Source organism: Limulus polyphemus, unplaced genomic scaffold, assembly GCF_000517525.1.
Source record: "Limulus polyphemus unplaced genomic scaffold, Limulus_polyphemus-2.1.2 Scaffold926, whole genome shotgun sequence".
Lineage (NCBI taxonomy): Eukaryota > Metazoa > Arthropoda > Merostomata > Xiphosura > Limulidae > Limulus > Limulus polyphemus.
In genome coordinates, this window is record NW_013666536.1 from 40,048 (window position 1) to 57,525 (window position 17,478).

Consider the following 17,478-nt stretch of genomic DNA (forward strand, 5'->3'; position numbering starts at 1 on the left):
TTGAATTCCTCCTGAGGAGTGATTGTTGAGAGAGATTTATGAAACATTCCCAAGTCTGAGATCATTGCTGGTTTCTCCAGCCAAGGAGTTTCTGCTGTGTGATGCATGTACACTCATAAAAAAAGAAATTATCCTGCCTACCAATGTTCCTGTGTTGACATTTACATTACCACTACAACCTGCCACTGTCAAGGCAGGTTATCTGAACTGTCAGTGATTTGGACATTCAAAGGCATCTTGTTGTGGTTTTTTGACATGTGATCATCGTGGTGACAAAGACCATGGTGCCCATGAGTATCAACTGGACCCTCACTCTGTCAATTTTGGTGGTTCCCACCCCCTCTTACTTTCGATTTTGCCCTAAGTAGGTGAAGGAGAAAGAGGTTCAATGTTTACATACCGTAAACATTTCTTACCCTGAGGTTTAGAAGTTGTTGTCCCCTATTCAACCTCAGACTTATTTTGCTTCTCTTCATTCCACTGCTACAGTGGGAGTGCAGACAGATCTTTCTATGCCTCCATCATAGTCTTTCTCACACCATGGTTGCACGAGTTGACAAGTCTATGTCTACTCCTGTCTCTGACCCCACCATCACTTCTAGTGACTAATCCAGTCCATCTCATTTGGCCCCAAGATGCAGAACCATTATTCAGTCTCGTCCTCAGTCTTTGGAGTCTCCATCCTCTGACAGAGACCTGCCCAATTGACCTTGGGCAGGTTCCCAGGAAGTCGAAAGACCTCTTTCTACTAAAGCAAAGCATCATGGTCACAGACAGAAGGGTTTTTCTGCCCAGTTCTCCTCCACCTAAATACAAATGGCCACTTTGATTCAGTGGAACTATCAAGGTTTCCATTCTAATTTGGATGCCATTAAGGCCTTGATCGATTCCTATCATCCCATGTGTCTCTCCTTACAGGAAGCAATCCAGAGACTTACTTGATACTGTCACCTTTTGGCAGTTTTCTTTCTACTGGAATGAGTGATGAGTGAGTTCATTGAGGTGTGGTACTGCTGGTTGACCAGCACATAGCCACATTGTCTGTGCTGCTCAATACAGCTGTAGCTGTCCGTATCTCCTTGGGCTGTACCATCATTGTTTGTTCTCTTTACCTGTCTACCGGAGAAACTTACAATCAATCAGACCTTGATGCTCTCATAGAACAGTTGCCATCTCCCTTTTTCATCTTGGGAGACATTAATGGACACAATCCACTTTTGGGTGGTGCTGATATTGATGGGAGGGTTCGTTCTGTGGAGTATATGCTCTCAGATCACAATCAGTCTCTCTTCAATACTGGTTCTTTGTTACATATTAGAATTTCAAATGGCCTGAAATTAAGTAAACTGATAAATTGAAATTTAGTAGTTAAACTGTACTTTGGATTTAGTATTTGAATATATGTCGATATATAGTCAGTATATGACATTTGCCAACAAGATTGATACACAGTTTTCTTTTTTAACACAAATACGTTGTAATATACACACAACAGTACAATTTACAATAACAATTATTACAAATAATTATTACAAGCAATGATTTATAAACAAAAGTTTCACAAACTTACAAACAATGTAAAATTTTCCATTTAGTCTGGAACTTCTTTGATATCTTATCGAGGGTTCACGATGAGCGAGTTGACATGACTATAATTCACTTAATGGTAAGCTAGCTAGCTTTGTCCTTCACTGATCACACGCCGATTTTTCCACCCGTGACGTTAGGAAATGTTTTCATAAAAATACTAATGTCCAATGAGAATCCACTAAAGTTAAATAATTTGTAATGTTTGAACATTGTAAAGGTTCCTGGTTAAATATCTGAAGTTTTCTGATTAGTAAGCATTATAACAATCACAGTTATAGCTTCTGAAGTTTTATAGCACACTGATTATAACGAACTAATAATAGATACTCTCTTTGGTGCATCGCATTGGTTATATTTATAGCCATGTTGAGGCATTCTAGAAATTTCAGTTTTACGTAACAATACTGAGCTACATTTAAACATTTACGTATTTACATATATGGTTGATTCTTAATCTCGAGAATCTACTTGTGCAAGTAAAATATAGTTTACTTTTTACATACACAGAAATGAATTTAAGGGTCAAGTTATGAAAATTCTTGAAGGCAGGAATGATTCTAAAATGTTCGATATATAAGAAGTGAAACATTCTGCCATTATTGACACTTTATTTGAACATATATCATCAGCAAATAACTTTCTGTAAGACTACTGTAACTAAATCAATAGTAATGAAGCTACTAATAAATAAAATACCATACTGATTGGATAATATTGAGTACTATTGTTTTGAAGAAGCATTACAGCCTTTGTCTTTCCTTGGTTGTAGGTGTAGTTACTAAGCTAAATATACATTCTCTAATTGGTAGAAAACTAATAATTTCATTACCTGCTTAAATCTTAATTGGACATCTTGACCTGGTCACTAAGCCATGCTCATTTTTGCTGCTTGACAGCCAATAGTAGTATTCTAATCCTTTCACTGCAAGCTATAAAGGAAATTCAAATTGATGCACTAGCCCCATCTTGTGATCTTAATTTTTAATTAACTGCTTCAAATCCTAACCTTAACTTTCCATGTATGGGATCAGTCATTTTCACTGACCTTTTAACCTCCATGTAACCATGAATCTATACATATTATATAATTTTTAACGTAGTAAGTGTATCTTCACAAAATTTAGCAAGTTTTTAATAAACATTACAGGTCTTTTGTACACAGAAAAATCAGATTTTTTAATTGTATTTACTAAAGATTTGTCTGTAAATTTGTGAGGTCAGCGTCTGACTAGTCTGAGTGCAAGGTGAATTTTGTGTTAAAATTAAAAATACTTTTATTTGTTTAACAGTTTTCAAATTTTATTTGCATAGTCTCTAAAACCTTCTAAATGAATATTAAAAATTTTATCAGTTAAGTTTTATATCTCTACCCTAACACTGTATACAGACTCTGTCCATTTGGCAGACCTTGTAACCACTGCAGAAAAATAAAAAACTAATCTATATTGCTGTTTTTCTTTCTAGACTGTCTGCATATTGTTACAGGCAATTGCATACTTTATTCTTATAGCCAAAGCTAATACAGTTCAAATCTGGTCTTTTAGGTTTATTGTTTTACTGTCACTTAGAATAGCACCAAAGTGAATTATCACAATAGGGAACTTTATGTAAACATAGCATAAAGTTACCAGCATGCTGTTCTCCCAAGATGTTCTCATACATTTTACTTGAATAGTATATAATACATTCTAAGTATGAATAATAATGAAGATTTTAAACTTGCATTTAAGAAGGAGCATTGGTGTAAAGTTCAACATATAAATGCTTTCAAGCATAACTACTGTTAAAGTGTATATTATATATACTCTTCTTCAAGTACAAAAAACATGTGGCTTTCATAATTTGAATACAACTTGTTATTCCATGAGTTAACTTGGTACATTTTAAACAATTTTCCCTTGTCTACTGTTAGTCAAAATGGTAGTATGAATAACAATTCTTTTTTTTTCATGACATATCTTTGAGAGTTGTAAAGAATTTTATGAAGATTTAAAATTGTGAAAAAAATAAAATAATGGAAACGTAATTTTCACTATGGTTTAGAGTAATTAAAAAACAATTCAAAATTCTGTAATGCTGATAGATAGCTTTCTCTAATTTGAAAAGTACTATTGAATAATGGCTATTTTTTGTACTGAACATTTTTCATATTTATTCTTAAAGCAAGTATATTTTGTATGAACCGTTTTTTGTTATGCGTAAAACTTTTATTTCAAATGATGTAATGATAAAGGTTTGTGCAACACATTTATTTTTCAACTGAAATGTATTAATATAGTATTACAGAAGAATGTGATATATTAGGACAAGTGTGTATTTACATCAAAGGCATTTCAAACATGAAGTAGTATAATCATTGACTATTTTTACATCTAAGTTACAATTACAATTTATTACTAAATTTACAATTATAATGAAATAAAAACCACTACATGGCATAGCTGTAAAGTGTGTTTTTACACAAAATGCTTTTAAAACATTTATGTTGGTACATTTAAGAGTTTTATATAAAATCAGTTTACCATCACATTGTTGTTTTTCCTGATGAACTTCTACAGCACCTTAGTGTTATCGTATTGATAAATGCACCTATTCATGTATGATAATAATTTTAAAAATAAGAGTATAATAAAACATTTATATTGTGTTAACATATACATCCAGTAGTAAAAAAATAAATACACATACATCTTTATTTACATTGCATATAATTCCCTCTAAGTATACATAATAATTTTAAATTTGTATTAAATGATATCTTTAATAAGGAGTGTCACTGTAAAGTTCAACATATAAACACTTTGAAACATAAGTACCAAGTTTTAAGGTGTTTATTGTATATATACTCCTCTTCACATGAAACAAATGTAAATAACTTTCATAATTTCAGTACATTTTTTTATTCCAGAAGTTAATTATAGTGCAATAAAAACTAATATTGTGAACTACGATAGTGGTTCATAAAAGGGATCGATCAGGTTTGACAAAACACACTAATAGAGTACATGGCAAAAACCACCTTACAAAGCAAACTCCTTCCCAAAACAACACTCAAAATCTTCTTTGCAATACACGTTTAAAAAATTCAGAGAAAATAGACTGTCAGATACTTAGAATGAATCTAAAAAATATGCCAAAAACTGCTCAATTGTTCAATTATCATTATTATTATTTCTTTTGCCAGCCTACAGCAAAAACGTCTTTATATATTGCACCCAAAACTTTTGTAGAATATTAAATAAAGTACAGCGATGGTCATAAGGGTATTAAAAAGTCTATTTTGACTCCACCAAATTTAATACTACAGCATAGCGCCAAAATAGGGATTTGTAGTTTAAGTAAATAATATCTACAGTATCTCCATCCTTGTTTCCTTACTTTTTTTATGCTCTCTATTTGCAGGCTTTTAAATTCCCAATTTATTTTTTATTTTGTTTTACTGGCTTTTTTTTTGCTCATATCATTATGAACCACTATTGAGGTTCATGATGTATGAGTTAGCTCCATAAAGGTGATGATTGTATAGTGTACATAGCATTGAGTATGTACATGTTATAGTCATGTAATGTTCACCTATTATTATTGGCTGGTAATTTCTGTTTTACCCTGTAATTAAGCTTTTTAAAGGAATACCAGTATATATAAGAAAGCTAACTTTAAGGGGTAATGATAATGATCCCTATTTGCAGGTTTTTAAATTCCCAATTTTTTATTTACCTTGTACCACATAGTGTATAGTATGCTGTTAAGCGGTACACTTGTAACCATAAAGAGTTTTATAGAACATCTATTTACCGCCATGTTGTTGCCACTTCCAAATGAAATTTTTACAGTTGTATCTTCTGTCATCATCAGTTGAGGACATGTATTAAAAAAAGCCTCTAATTAAATTTAGATATTTGCAGTATATATCAGTTCTTTTAATATGTATTTAGAATTTAATGAGGGAAGTTAGTAAATTCAATAAATGTATTAGAAATATTAAATTTGTATATGGGGTTAAAAAATTTATTTGGGCTCAGATAATAAAAATTATGTTGCTAAGATGAATAATTTTTATTTCTTAGTTGCATGTTAGATTATCGGTTAAAAAGTACATTCTCCATAATTGTTCCTAATGCAGGGATTGTATTTTTGGCATAGATAATTAACTAACTGGTTTTAAAATATTCAGAAAAATAGCATATTCCCGAGTTTTTTTTGAAAAATGTTAATTTTCCAATAGTGCTTGGCTGTCCAATCAGGAGCATGAAATAGTAGCAAAGATTAGCCAAAGGATCGAGGACCTCACTGGATTAACAATGTCAACAGCTGAGGAGTTACAAGTCGTGAATTATGGCATTGGTGGACATTATGAACCTCACTTTGACTTTTCCAGAGTAAGTGAAAGGATATATGTTTAAGATTTAGTTTGTAACCAAAATACAGCTTAAAAATTATTTAAGCTAGTCTTATATTTAGCATTATGAGGCCTAATCTATTAGCTTTTATTCTATAAGATGGTTTATACCAGATAAAAAAAAAAAATTAAATATGAGATACAAAGAAAAAATATAGGTTTAAGTCAGTATTTCAAGTACTTTCTACCATTGAAATTTCTACAAAATCACAAAGTTTTGTGAATAGCATACAGTTATTTATAAAGATGTTTACTTATAAACAAAGGTTAGGTTATAAAAATAATTTTGATTATTTAAATTACACCAATTTTAGAGCATAAGGCTCAAACAAACTAGAAATTTATTAAAGTCAGTTAGTTGTAAAGCCAGTGTAATTGATTTGTTATTTTAATGCTTTCAGAAGGGTTTTGATATTTTCAAAGCAAATGTTTAAACTAAATTATTGTAGTTAAACATGAACTGTTATTATCACTTGTTATGTTATAGCGAGAAGAAACCAATGCCTTTCAAAGTTTGGGAACTGGTAACAGAATTGCTACTTGGTTGAATTATGTAAGTTTGTTTTATTTTAATTATTTATTTTCTTAAAGATCCGAGTGATTAGTTATGTGAAGAATTAACAGTATAAGGTTAACAAATAGGGACTAAAAAGGCTTGTAAATAATGTATAAAAACATTTTTATTATTTTATTTCTCATTATCTTGTATGTTGAAGTTTTGTTGTTGTTAGGCTGATAAACTACTGTCAATCTAATTTGGCACTTTTCATGAAGAAAAATTTAAAGGTTTAAAGTACAGATTTTTTTTTATGTTACAACAACAACTTCAAATATTACCTTTTAATAACTATTTGTTCAGTGAATTCTTCATTGAGGTTTTCAAAACATCTAAAAACCATTTCCATCATCCGGTGTTCAGAACACCTCAATTTTGAAAAAAAAAAAAAAATTACAACCTAACTGAAACTTAGACATTTCAAACATAAAGCATGATAATCATTAAACATCTTTGAACCTAAATTAGATTTTTTATAAGCTTACAGATTTTGATTAAATGTATTTCTATATGACATTACTACATATTATACCATTGCCATTACAACTATGACTGTTGACCTGAAAGCTAGGTTTCACACATGCTTATCAGCAATAATATAATTACAGGTCTGATTGTGTCATACTTTAGCCCTCTTTGGGGAAGAACATTTTGCTATAAAATATCTTGTATATCATTCAACTTATAAAAATAGATAATATTTATCCAACTATATTGTACATACTTCTTTCAGAAATTATGAAAAGCTTTTCAAAAAGGAACCATCACTACTTTCTAAGCTTTTGGGCAAAGTCCAGTGTAAAAAATACATAGTTTTGAATTATCAGTGGGAATTTTATGAAGCAACTGCCATAGTAATCACTTCAACAAAATAAACAGAATAACCATTAGAAATAATTAATTGCTGTTATGTAGCATAAGAAAGAACAAAACTCTGGCAAAGGATGATGAACTGTTCCTCATTTAATATAATTTACAGTCTATAAAAGGAAGCTATATTTGTGGTTTATTAGCCTTAGAAGTTTGGAAGTTATAAAAATGTGCAGTTAGTTTAACTTTAGTTTTTTATGCCACTAAGATAAAAAAAATTATCAAATTATCTGAACTAGAAATATGCAACAGATATGTACACAAAAAATTCAAAGTTGCAACTATGTGTTGCATGTTGCCAAATTATGTTTGTTCGTGTTGGTAGATTAAATATATCTGCTCCTCAATTAAAAATTACAGCTGGGGAGGTAGAATTAGGGCTAGCAGTTGGAATTTTTTTTTATTACAATAACTAACGCAAATATTCATAAACTATATCAAAATTCTAAATCTGAATATTTTAGGCATACTTCTTTTTTGTAGGTAATTAGAGTGTGGAGGTCAGACAGGATGTTACAGAATTAATTGTTTTTTGACTTTGTTGTAAAAACCACAATATACTGGGCTGGAAACAGTTAAGCCACAAAAAATAAGTAAAATGCTCTAAAAGTTGTATTACTTACTGGCAATACACTTATGTCATCATCACATTTAATAACTTGTAGTTTGTCCTTTCTAACAATAGATCTTTCCACTTTTGGCTACTTAGTTTCAAATTTAAAAAGTTTTGTACAACTTTTATTGAGTGACAGTTTATATGTTCCTGTCAGTTTTTAAGTAAATCAATTCCTCTAATCCTGAAAGCTTCGAGAAAAACCCTTTCAGAGATTTGTCATTGATATACCCTGATTTTTTTTTCCTTCTCAGTGGAAATACTTAATCGAATTGCATGAAATTTAACTTACTAAATGTAGTTTTGGCCAAAAGAAAATCAGTATAATTGTATTTCATGCATTTGTCATTTTTATAGGTTTTAAGATTTCTAAAATTTTGTTATTAGATATGGTTTGAAAGAATGTTTTATACTTTATTTTGTCATAAAATCTTATGTATATCTAGTCTGTTTGAACTTGATTAAGATTCATGTACATATTACTTTTGATATATGCCAATTGGAGTAACCACCACTTTGGCTATAAATTATGAAAAATGCAGTAAAAACTGACAAAGGTTTACTTATGACGAAGGACATCATCTTTCAAAGTTGCTTCTCTATTATCTTTGTGAGGCTAAATATTATGATTTTTGCTAACATTTTGCTGAGTTATTGACCAGCTTATATCTATTTAATATTGCTTCTTTTCATTAAATAATAAGTTATTTTATTTGTGTGCATTGTTTGAAAACAAACTTAACAATTATAATCAATAAATTAATTTGAGTTATTGGAACATTTTGCCATCGTCTTTCATACTTGCAAGACCTAACTAAGCTTACCTGATGTCTTATCTCAGAAAAAAAATTCTGTAGATTTCAAGCAGATATAATCTAACAACATAATTTTCAGAAACAAGAGGAATATTTAAAGAAACTTAAGTTTTAACTTCTCATTAGATTCCTTTGTACACCTCTACATGAGCTGTGGCTAGTCATTATCTCAATAAGCTATAATACTCAGACTACTTTGTTTATGTAACATTGACATGAATAGTTTATAACATGCTCTATCCAATTATATTTAAACATGGGCTGTAGCAATTATTTTCTATTTGATTTAGGCAGAGTTTTCATGACAAACAAACAAAGATGGGCAGGATCTGTCTAATTTAAAATGACACTTTAGATAAAATCTTGGAGGTCTAATCTACAAAAGTATCTCAGGTAAAAAGGACATTGTTTTTGAAAGCATTCATATTTATTGATAACTTAAACAGCTTAGTCATGATAAACAAACAAAGGTGTAATGGGCCTGATGATGGAAAGCTTGTCTTTCAAAATGACTTCCTTTCTACTTGAATGCCTTTTTTATATTAGTCCTCTGAGATGTTCTTTACAAGTGTCACTCTGAACTAAGCTGTTGTTTTCAATTTCACCATTATCTGTTCATTGGCTATAGCTATTTTCAAAGCTGAGCTGCATTAGTAATTGTTCAGACAACATGCTGTAACATCATAAAATGATTGCAGTAAAGAGCTTTACTAATAAAAACCACTAACATCTCCCAGGAAAGAGATGTGAGAAAGGAGGCTTGGATGGTTATATTTTCAAGGGATGATACTTTCTATGCAAATATATACCTATACTTTGGGATGGGTTGAAAAATTCTGTGAAATTGATAAGTACATTGTTTACAGGCGAGACTACTTGGAGCAGCACAGATATGTAAGTTAGAACATTTTTTAATTTTTCTTTGCGAATTACACTAACTAAATGTTACAGAATGACAGTTTTAAAATTTTTGATATCATATTTTCACTTAAATTTGAAATTTGACATGCAGGTATGCACTCAATACCTGAAAGGTGCTAACTAGCCATGATAAAGTTAGGGGCCACTAGTACAGTATAACTATTTAGAAAATTTAAATATAATATTTATGTCCATGCCAGTTTTCATGTAAATCAATGCAGCTAATCCTGAGAGCCTCAAAAAAAAAAAACCTTGACCTACCCATTTTTGGATACCTCTTTATGACTCTTCACAATTTAATTTCAGTGGGGGTCAAAATCTATGTGGTGGAGAAGTTCAAGTAAACATTAAATACATAAGCATATACAATAGAGTTACTACATAGATCATTGTGAACACTATATATCATTTGTAATGTGAAAAGTTAGCCACACTAAAAAATGATTTTTACAAATTAACAAGGTAATAAGTTATAAATTTATTATCAACATTAAATATATAAGCATAAACAAACAGCACTGCCATTCAGACTGCTTAAGAGAATTTAGGGATGGCAGTTTTCCTTCTGTGACCTGTTCATTAATCTTGTGTGGTATTCCCCAGCACATGGATTTCCCAGAGAGTAGTCAGGGCCTTCTAACGTTTGAAGGGCACCTAGTTTTGGATTGTGTATCTGATTATATCTACAAACTATGACTGAGTACATCAGGAAGAAAGAAGCAACATGGAAGGTGCACAATAGTCTTTATGAATATACAAACAATAGTTACTATCATCAGACACTAAAAGAAAACCATGGCAAGTGAGTCTGTTGTGAGTGTACTAGTTTAGCAAGAGAGAGAAAAGAAGTGAAACCTTTGTGAACTCTCTCACCAGTCCAGTGTATGCCCCTACCCCTTTCTGTAAGGTGACATACAATACTAAGTTACAAAATGAAAAGGAAAAAGTTGCTAAAAGTTAAACAAAAGCTCATCAAAATCTTAACAAAATCATTTGAATAAAGAAGATTCTCAGTTGTAACAAAAATCTCTTAAGTCTGTTAAAAGTTTGATGAAATAAAAATGTGCTGAACAAGGAACATGGCTTTTAACAGAAAACACGATAACAAACAAAGCCAAGTTGTGCACATCACTCCTCAACCTTGTGACCTTTAAACCCTGATCATTACCAAGCCCACCAATAGAATAGATAGCCTTTTATTTTGGGACATCAAAAGCTATCTTTCCTGTAAGAAAATGCAGTTAATTGCCAACTGGTGAACTAAGAAGCGGAGCTAGAATCAGGAAAAAAATATGTGTTTGCTTGAGGGACTTTAAGAAATTACAGAAACTTTAAAACACATATTAACTAAGGGAATACATAACACATTTTACCACCCTGTATCAGGGTAGTAAATAGTGTGAAATATTACCTCCCTATAAAGGGGTGAGGTTGTTGTTTTTAATCCTGTGTATGTGTATGTACAATATTTTTCAAAGTTTTCATCCAATTTTGATTAAGTTTGGTACCAGTATTGAGTGTAAGTCAAAGTTCAAGGTCACACCGAAGGTCAACAACATAACATAAAGTTCTTGAATTATTATTATTTGGTACAGGTTGAGTGTCCTTCGAGGACAACTTTATTAATGTTTGGTGAACATAGTGCAAAGGTCAAGGTCAACTATTTTCATTATAATGGTAACAAATTAGGATTTTGAAAAAACAATTAAAACTTGAGAACAAATTGAGATCAAAATAGGACCTTGGTACTTAGACCTACATTTCTTGTGGTGAGGAGTTATTTGATGTATATTTTAGGTTTATCACTGCAAAAGTAGAAAATATTGTGGGAAGGGGTTGTTTAGGTCAATAAAACTTAATTATTTAACTAGTTAAAATTTGCATTAAAACAACCCTGTTTCGTATAATGTGTGTTGGGTGTGAGACAGGAAAAGACTAGTCACAATCTCAGTCACAGAGTGCTAAATATATTACTGCAAACTTTAATTATAGTTGATCTGTTTACTCTTTTTATTTTGAATAGTTTGTCTTCATTAATATTTTTAAGTAAACACTGTAGCATTGTACCTTGCTCTGTCCTGAATCCTACTTAACCTGGGTGGTTGATCTTACAAAATGATTAACTATTATAAGGCTGACTTAAGTTAAGTGTAACTTTTAGGCTGATTCACTATTATAAAAGTTTGTACATAAGTCTGTTCCCATAAGAACTTGTCTCCAAAAAAACATGTGAAAATGGTTTAACACGTTCACTGACACCAGTAGTATTAATAATTACTACCCTAGTGCCAACCACACTTTTCTTTTTTTAACTTAACCCAGGTGACTAATATTTCTATAGGTAACTATACTGTGTTTAATTAGCTTATTGAAGCTACTTGTAATATGTGACTCACCAGTGTGTCCGCAGTCCATAGCTAAAAGCTGGTTGTGACCCACCAGTAAGGCACATGGCAGCTAATGTGTTAAACCTATTCACTGAATTATGATGAAGTTTTTGTGGAGCTCTCCTTTTGTGTTTTTCAAGTATAATAGAATCTTTCTGTACTCTCATGCTAATATTATACAGACCATTATGTGGCACAGTTTTTACTTTGTAAGATATTGTTACATAGCTTCCACATTACAAATTGTCAGCATTTCTGTCTTTGCTAGGCTTGACCATTTTTTATTCTAAAAATGCTAATCATTCTCTTAAAGATTGTATGAAGATATAATTTTTGTAACCTAACACGTCCCACATCTGATATGCTTAATTTATTCCAGCCTGGCTTGTAAGTTCTATAATACAATGGACTAACTTGGCTCATGTTCATGTCTAACTTGATTAACATTTTTTTGTTTATTTGATTTAACTTTTCTCCTGCATGGCATAAAGATTAGCATTGACCTTGTCATCTAATTCTTCTGATTGAGCATGTGTAAAATGGCAATTGCATTTCACCTGTATAACCAGACTGGTACGTAACATAAATGTGACCTAATCTATTAAACTTGGGATAGATCAACTAGTAACAAGCCAGTGTATTAAGCACATGATTTAACTAATATAAAATGTTTATTAAAAGTAGTATACTTATATCCATGTATACTTATTACATTAACACCTGATTAACTTCATAATAATTAATAGTCCAACTTATCTGGAACAACTGTCATTCCTGAAAAAATGTTTCAAATGTATTAACAGTATTAAGCTAGCTAAAACTCAAGCAGGTGTCAAAATTCATTATTGGTTTTAATGTAAAAAATAATTATTTTGAATTAAAGATTTAATATGTGTAACATTGGGTAATGCAATTCACAGACTTTCAGTGTTTTGCTTTCCTTTAGCTTATATGACAGCAAGTTATAAGATTATTAGTTTGTTCCCATATAAAAACAACAACATGTTATATCTGTTAGTTTTATGAAGACATTTTTGACATCTCTTGATTTTATTTTTCAACTCTTCATTAGATGAGTGATGTTGAAGGAGGTGCTACAGTTTTTCCTCATATCAGTGTAGCAGTATGGCCTAAGAAGGTTAGTTTTGATACACAATTTGATCATTTTCATTATTATGACTGATGCAGTATTACTTCTGAATATTCTTTGTATTGATAAATGTTTATACTTATCCATCTGTAGTAGATTTCCTTTCATGCTTGGTTAAGTAAAGATTTTGTGCATTGTTGGTTTGTTTTGGTTGTAGGGCTCGGCAGCCTTTTGGTACAACCTGTTCAAGAGTGGTGAAGGAGACATGCTAACAAGACATGCAGCCTGTCCTGTCTTAGCTGGATCTAAATGGGGTAAAGTATTGATAAAAACAAAACAAACTTCATTAAGATAATATATGTTAAAGTATCACTAATTTACAGCTGGTAACAGAACAAAACTTGGGATACTATTGTTTTATGCTTTTTGTTTTCTGAAGAAAATAATTCAAATATTTGAACTCAATGCTACTTAATCACAATATGCTGTCATCCTTATTTGTACATACTTTTGTATAATGTCATCTATGATTTTATTTTAAAAGGTATTTTTTATAACCTACTTTTCTCTGGTCTTCTTTTTGCAGTATCAAACAAATGGATTCATGAGAGAGGGCAAGAATTTAGAAGAAAATGTGGATTGCATTTCACAGATTAAGAAAAAATAGGATCATGGATTTAGGGTATAAATCATGAATATTCTGCACATGAAGTGTGGAAAAGCTGCCTTTGTTTTCTAAGAATTAGTCATTTTTCTTTGTCTTGTTTTCTTAGATCAGTGTTTTATATCAGTGTATCATATACAAAAGCAATAACTGAAATTTAGAAAGTTGATTACTTGTTGTTTAATCATTATAATTCAATTTATCTTAGAGTAATTATTAATCTGCTTTTATTTTAAAACTTACACACTAGCATCAAATGATACATTAACATGAAGATACCATTAAATGTATTACCTACATTGAATTTTGCCATCATATTGAATAACATAACTGAAAAACATATTATAGTTGTATTTTCTTATTCAGAACAGACTGATGGCCAGTATATTTACAAATTATTCAGTAGAGTAGCTTATAACTAAAGATATATACAGTAAAAGCTTTGTCATCTGGTATTTTCTCGTCTGGAAAGCTCTTGTGACCAGAAATTTCAGTATCTCCAAATACAAATGCCCATTGTAGTTTAGTGGCACTTCTATGGTTTTGCTTACTTTATTTAAAATACTGTAGTTATAAATGTTATTGTACAGTTTAAGGTTTTTTGCAACATTTACTACTTTTTAAAACTGTTATTATTATAGATGATATAGAAATATTGTACTTCAGAACATTAACAAGGTGTCCAAATTTTTCCAGTAAGACATTGTAATGGAAATGTTGAATTCTGAATTTTCATCTATCCAGTACTGCCCAAGTCTGGCAGATGCCAAATAATAAAGCTTTTACTGTGTGTGTGTGTGTGTGTGTGTGTGTGTATGTATAAATAATATATATACACAAACACACGTTTTATTTACAAGTGAAAGAAATCAGAAATATTACATTTATATTCTTAAACCAAACAAAAATCATAAAGATTAAGTCTGTCTTTTATCAAACTTCAAGAGGTATTAATTTCTATATTTAATTCAGATTACAGTGTTAAATAAATTAAGTTTAAAATTATAAGAATTTGGTTTAATTTATGAAACGAGATTTTATTAGTATTCATTAGCTGGTGTAGCATTTATGAACACACACCTTTATACTTCATTGTGAGAGAGAGAGTTTGATGCTGTTTGGTTTTCAGTTAAACTTAAAAAAGTTTTATTCACCTTTTTATGGGGTGAATTTTAATCTGTAAGCATAAAATCTCATCGGCATTTAACAAAACCCATACTGTGACCAGTTGAGCACACTATCCTCTTTCTGCAGCTTAGCTAACACTAGAGATTGTCATCCAGTAGAGCTTTGTATTGTATAAGATGTGATAGATGACTAGGTGAAATGTTTATTTACACAAACCTTTATATTCATTCATTTCAAAAGAAGTTGAGGTTATTCAGATCTTCAGTTAAATTCAAAATATATTTGTTTGTTTGTATCTTTTAATCTTTCAGCAAGGTGTATTTTGATGAAAGTAAGTAAGTAAGAACTACATAAAATCATCTTTCACACCTAAATCCATATAAAGCTCCATTGGGTGGTACTTAATATGGTTGATAACAATCAACATTACTTCAGACTACAACTTTCAGTTGGTCAAGGTATAGGATCCTGTTTTTACCTGTTGTTAGTTTGTATGTTGGTATATGTTAGCTGATTAAAAAGTTGTGCAAAGTATCTTCTAAAAGTCAGAACTAACTGACAAGATGATATCTTGCATGTTGTTTAATCAGATCAATTCATTCTCTTTCCGATTATGTTGGAATGATGTGAAGGTCAGGGAACTTTATTTACAGTTTATTTCTGATACAAGTCTGATCCCCAGATAAATTCATTCTGATTGTGACTATGTTGGAATGATGCGAAAAATATTCCTGACAAGTAGTACTTTAGATGAACTTGTATCAGCTATTTTAATTGTCAACATTAATGTTGGATAAGATAATTTTGTAACCCTCAAAATTTGATATAAAACATTGAACTGTGTAATCAATAATAGCATTTAACATCAGAAAAAAAATTTTCGAGGTCTATTTAAAATTTTCTTGTTTTTGTGAGTATTTAAATTATTGTGTTAATGAATATAAGTAATGCATAATGTTTTTGTAAAACTTTTTAGCTATTGCAAACTTAAGTTTTGTAATGTATTCACTGTTTGGAGGCAGCTGTTATAAAACTATTACAATTTCAATAAGTATGGAAAAAAAATACTTAAAAGCTCAGATTTGAAAGACCAGTGATGAATAGTAACTTAGTACCTATTCTGGATATGGAAAATAACTGTGACTGTAGAACAGTGTGAGAATACAGATATATTTACAGTTTGTTTCAACACTTCACAATATATTTGTTCAGTCATTTACACGTATACTAGTATGCATAGTTATTGTTATTTCCCGTGTTACTGTTTTTAGACCTATATTTTGAATTACTCCTTTTTCACCTAAATGTCTGTTTGATTTATACAAAATTCAGACAAATTCTAAGTCAAATGAAAAGTGCCAGATTTTTTGTCTATGATTTGTTACTCAACAAGACAAAAGTTTCACATTTTTGTTGTTCTAACAATGCTACAGTTTTGAGTGCATATTATTATTATTTTATTTTGTATGTAGCTTTTGATAGAATTTTGTGCCAATAATAGTTTTGTGATGCTAAGTAATGTACTGCTTAAACTTCAATAAGGAACATATATCTCAGCTGTCTGAAGGTTAAAAAAAGCATAAAGGTGGTTTATGTTTAATATACCTCAGTTGTAATGGCCCTTTGTCACTGTCTCAATCTTAATTCAACCGAGGCAAACTCTATAAAAAGTAAACATTGAATCACACTTACTAACAAAACCTTAAGGTAAAACATAGAAATAAAATACAAATTTATTGAATTAGAGTTTATACTAGTTAAAGAAAATATTTATGTAGCTGAAAATTATATTGTTCTATAATCATACAGATAAAGAATTTTCATTGGTGATCTTGAAAGAAACCTTGTGTTTTCAAAATTAATGAAATAAATTATGAATGAATTATATATATTAAATGGCTTATTTTCCCAAGACAAACCAATGGTGTTATTTAGTGCAATGGTTTCCTACTGCTAGTGTGTGGAAATATCCAGTGAAAAAAAAATTGTCTCATGAAAGATTCAGTTTTTGTGAAATTTATAATGTGTACATGTATTGGGAATAGGTAGAGTATTTCCTTGTTGATTCATTATGAAATAAGTGAGCCACATAAATTTCATTCTTTTAATAGTCCATAAGCATTTTATAAAGATTTTGCTGGTCCGTGATGTGAAACCACTGATCAAGTGTGCTGCTCATTCCTTTAATCACTATAAAAATACCAGAATTTTTTTGTCATTAGAAAAAATTATTGATTTTATAGCTCAAATTTCCTTTTACTATAAAAAGATTTGTAAATCACTGTTTTACTGGTCATAGAAAGGCTGATAAAAATGAGCATAATATATATATTCAAAACATGCATTTTCAATCAATTGAAATAGTGTGGAAAAATATTTTTTCTGGATCACTTTATGTATGATTTTTATACCAAAATTATTCAATAAAGTTGTTATTAAATCTCT

The 17,478-nt window shown here is 30.4% G+C and overlaps 1 protein-coding gene across 2 annotated transcripts in view; it reads left to right on the forward strand.

The window, feature by feature from the left end:
* Positions 1-17,478, forward strand: part of LOC106461272 (prolyl 4-hydroxylase subunit alpha-1-like) — a 45,109-nt gene extending 27,631 nt beyond the window's left edge. The window contains exons 10-14 of one of the 2 annotated variants that reach the window (XR_002610957.1): positions 5,816-5,969; positions 6,477-6,542; positions 9,710-9,737; positions 13,224-13,289; positions 13,459-13,537. Coding sequence is in view for 1 of the 2 variants with exons in the window: in XM_022388147.1 (XP_022243855.1) it covers positions 5,816-5,969; positions 6,477-6,542; positions 13,224-13,289; positions 13,459-13,555; positions 13,828-13,898 (454 nt within the window). In the remaining variant the exon portion in view is untranslated. Of the gene's footprint in view, positions 1-5,815; positions 5,970-6,476; positions 6,543-9,709; positions 9,738-13,223; positions 13,290-13,458; positions 13,556-13,827 lie in introns of those variants that run through there. The other variant, XM_022388147.1, reaches the window with a different exon arrangement.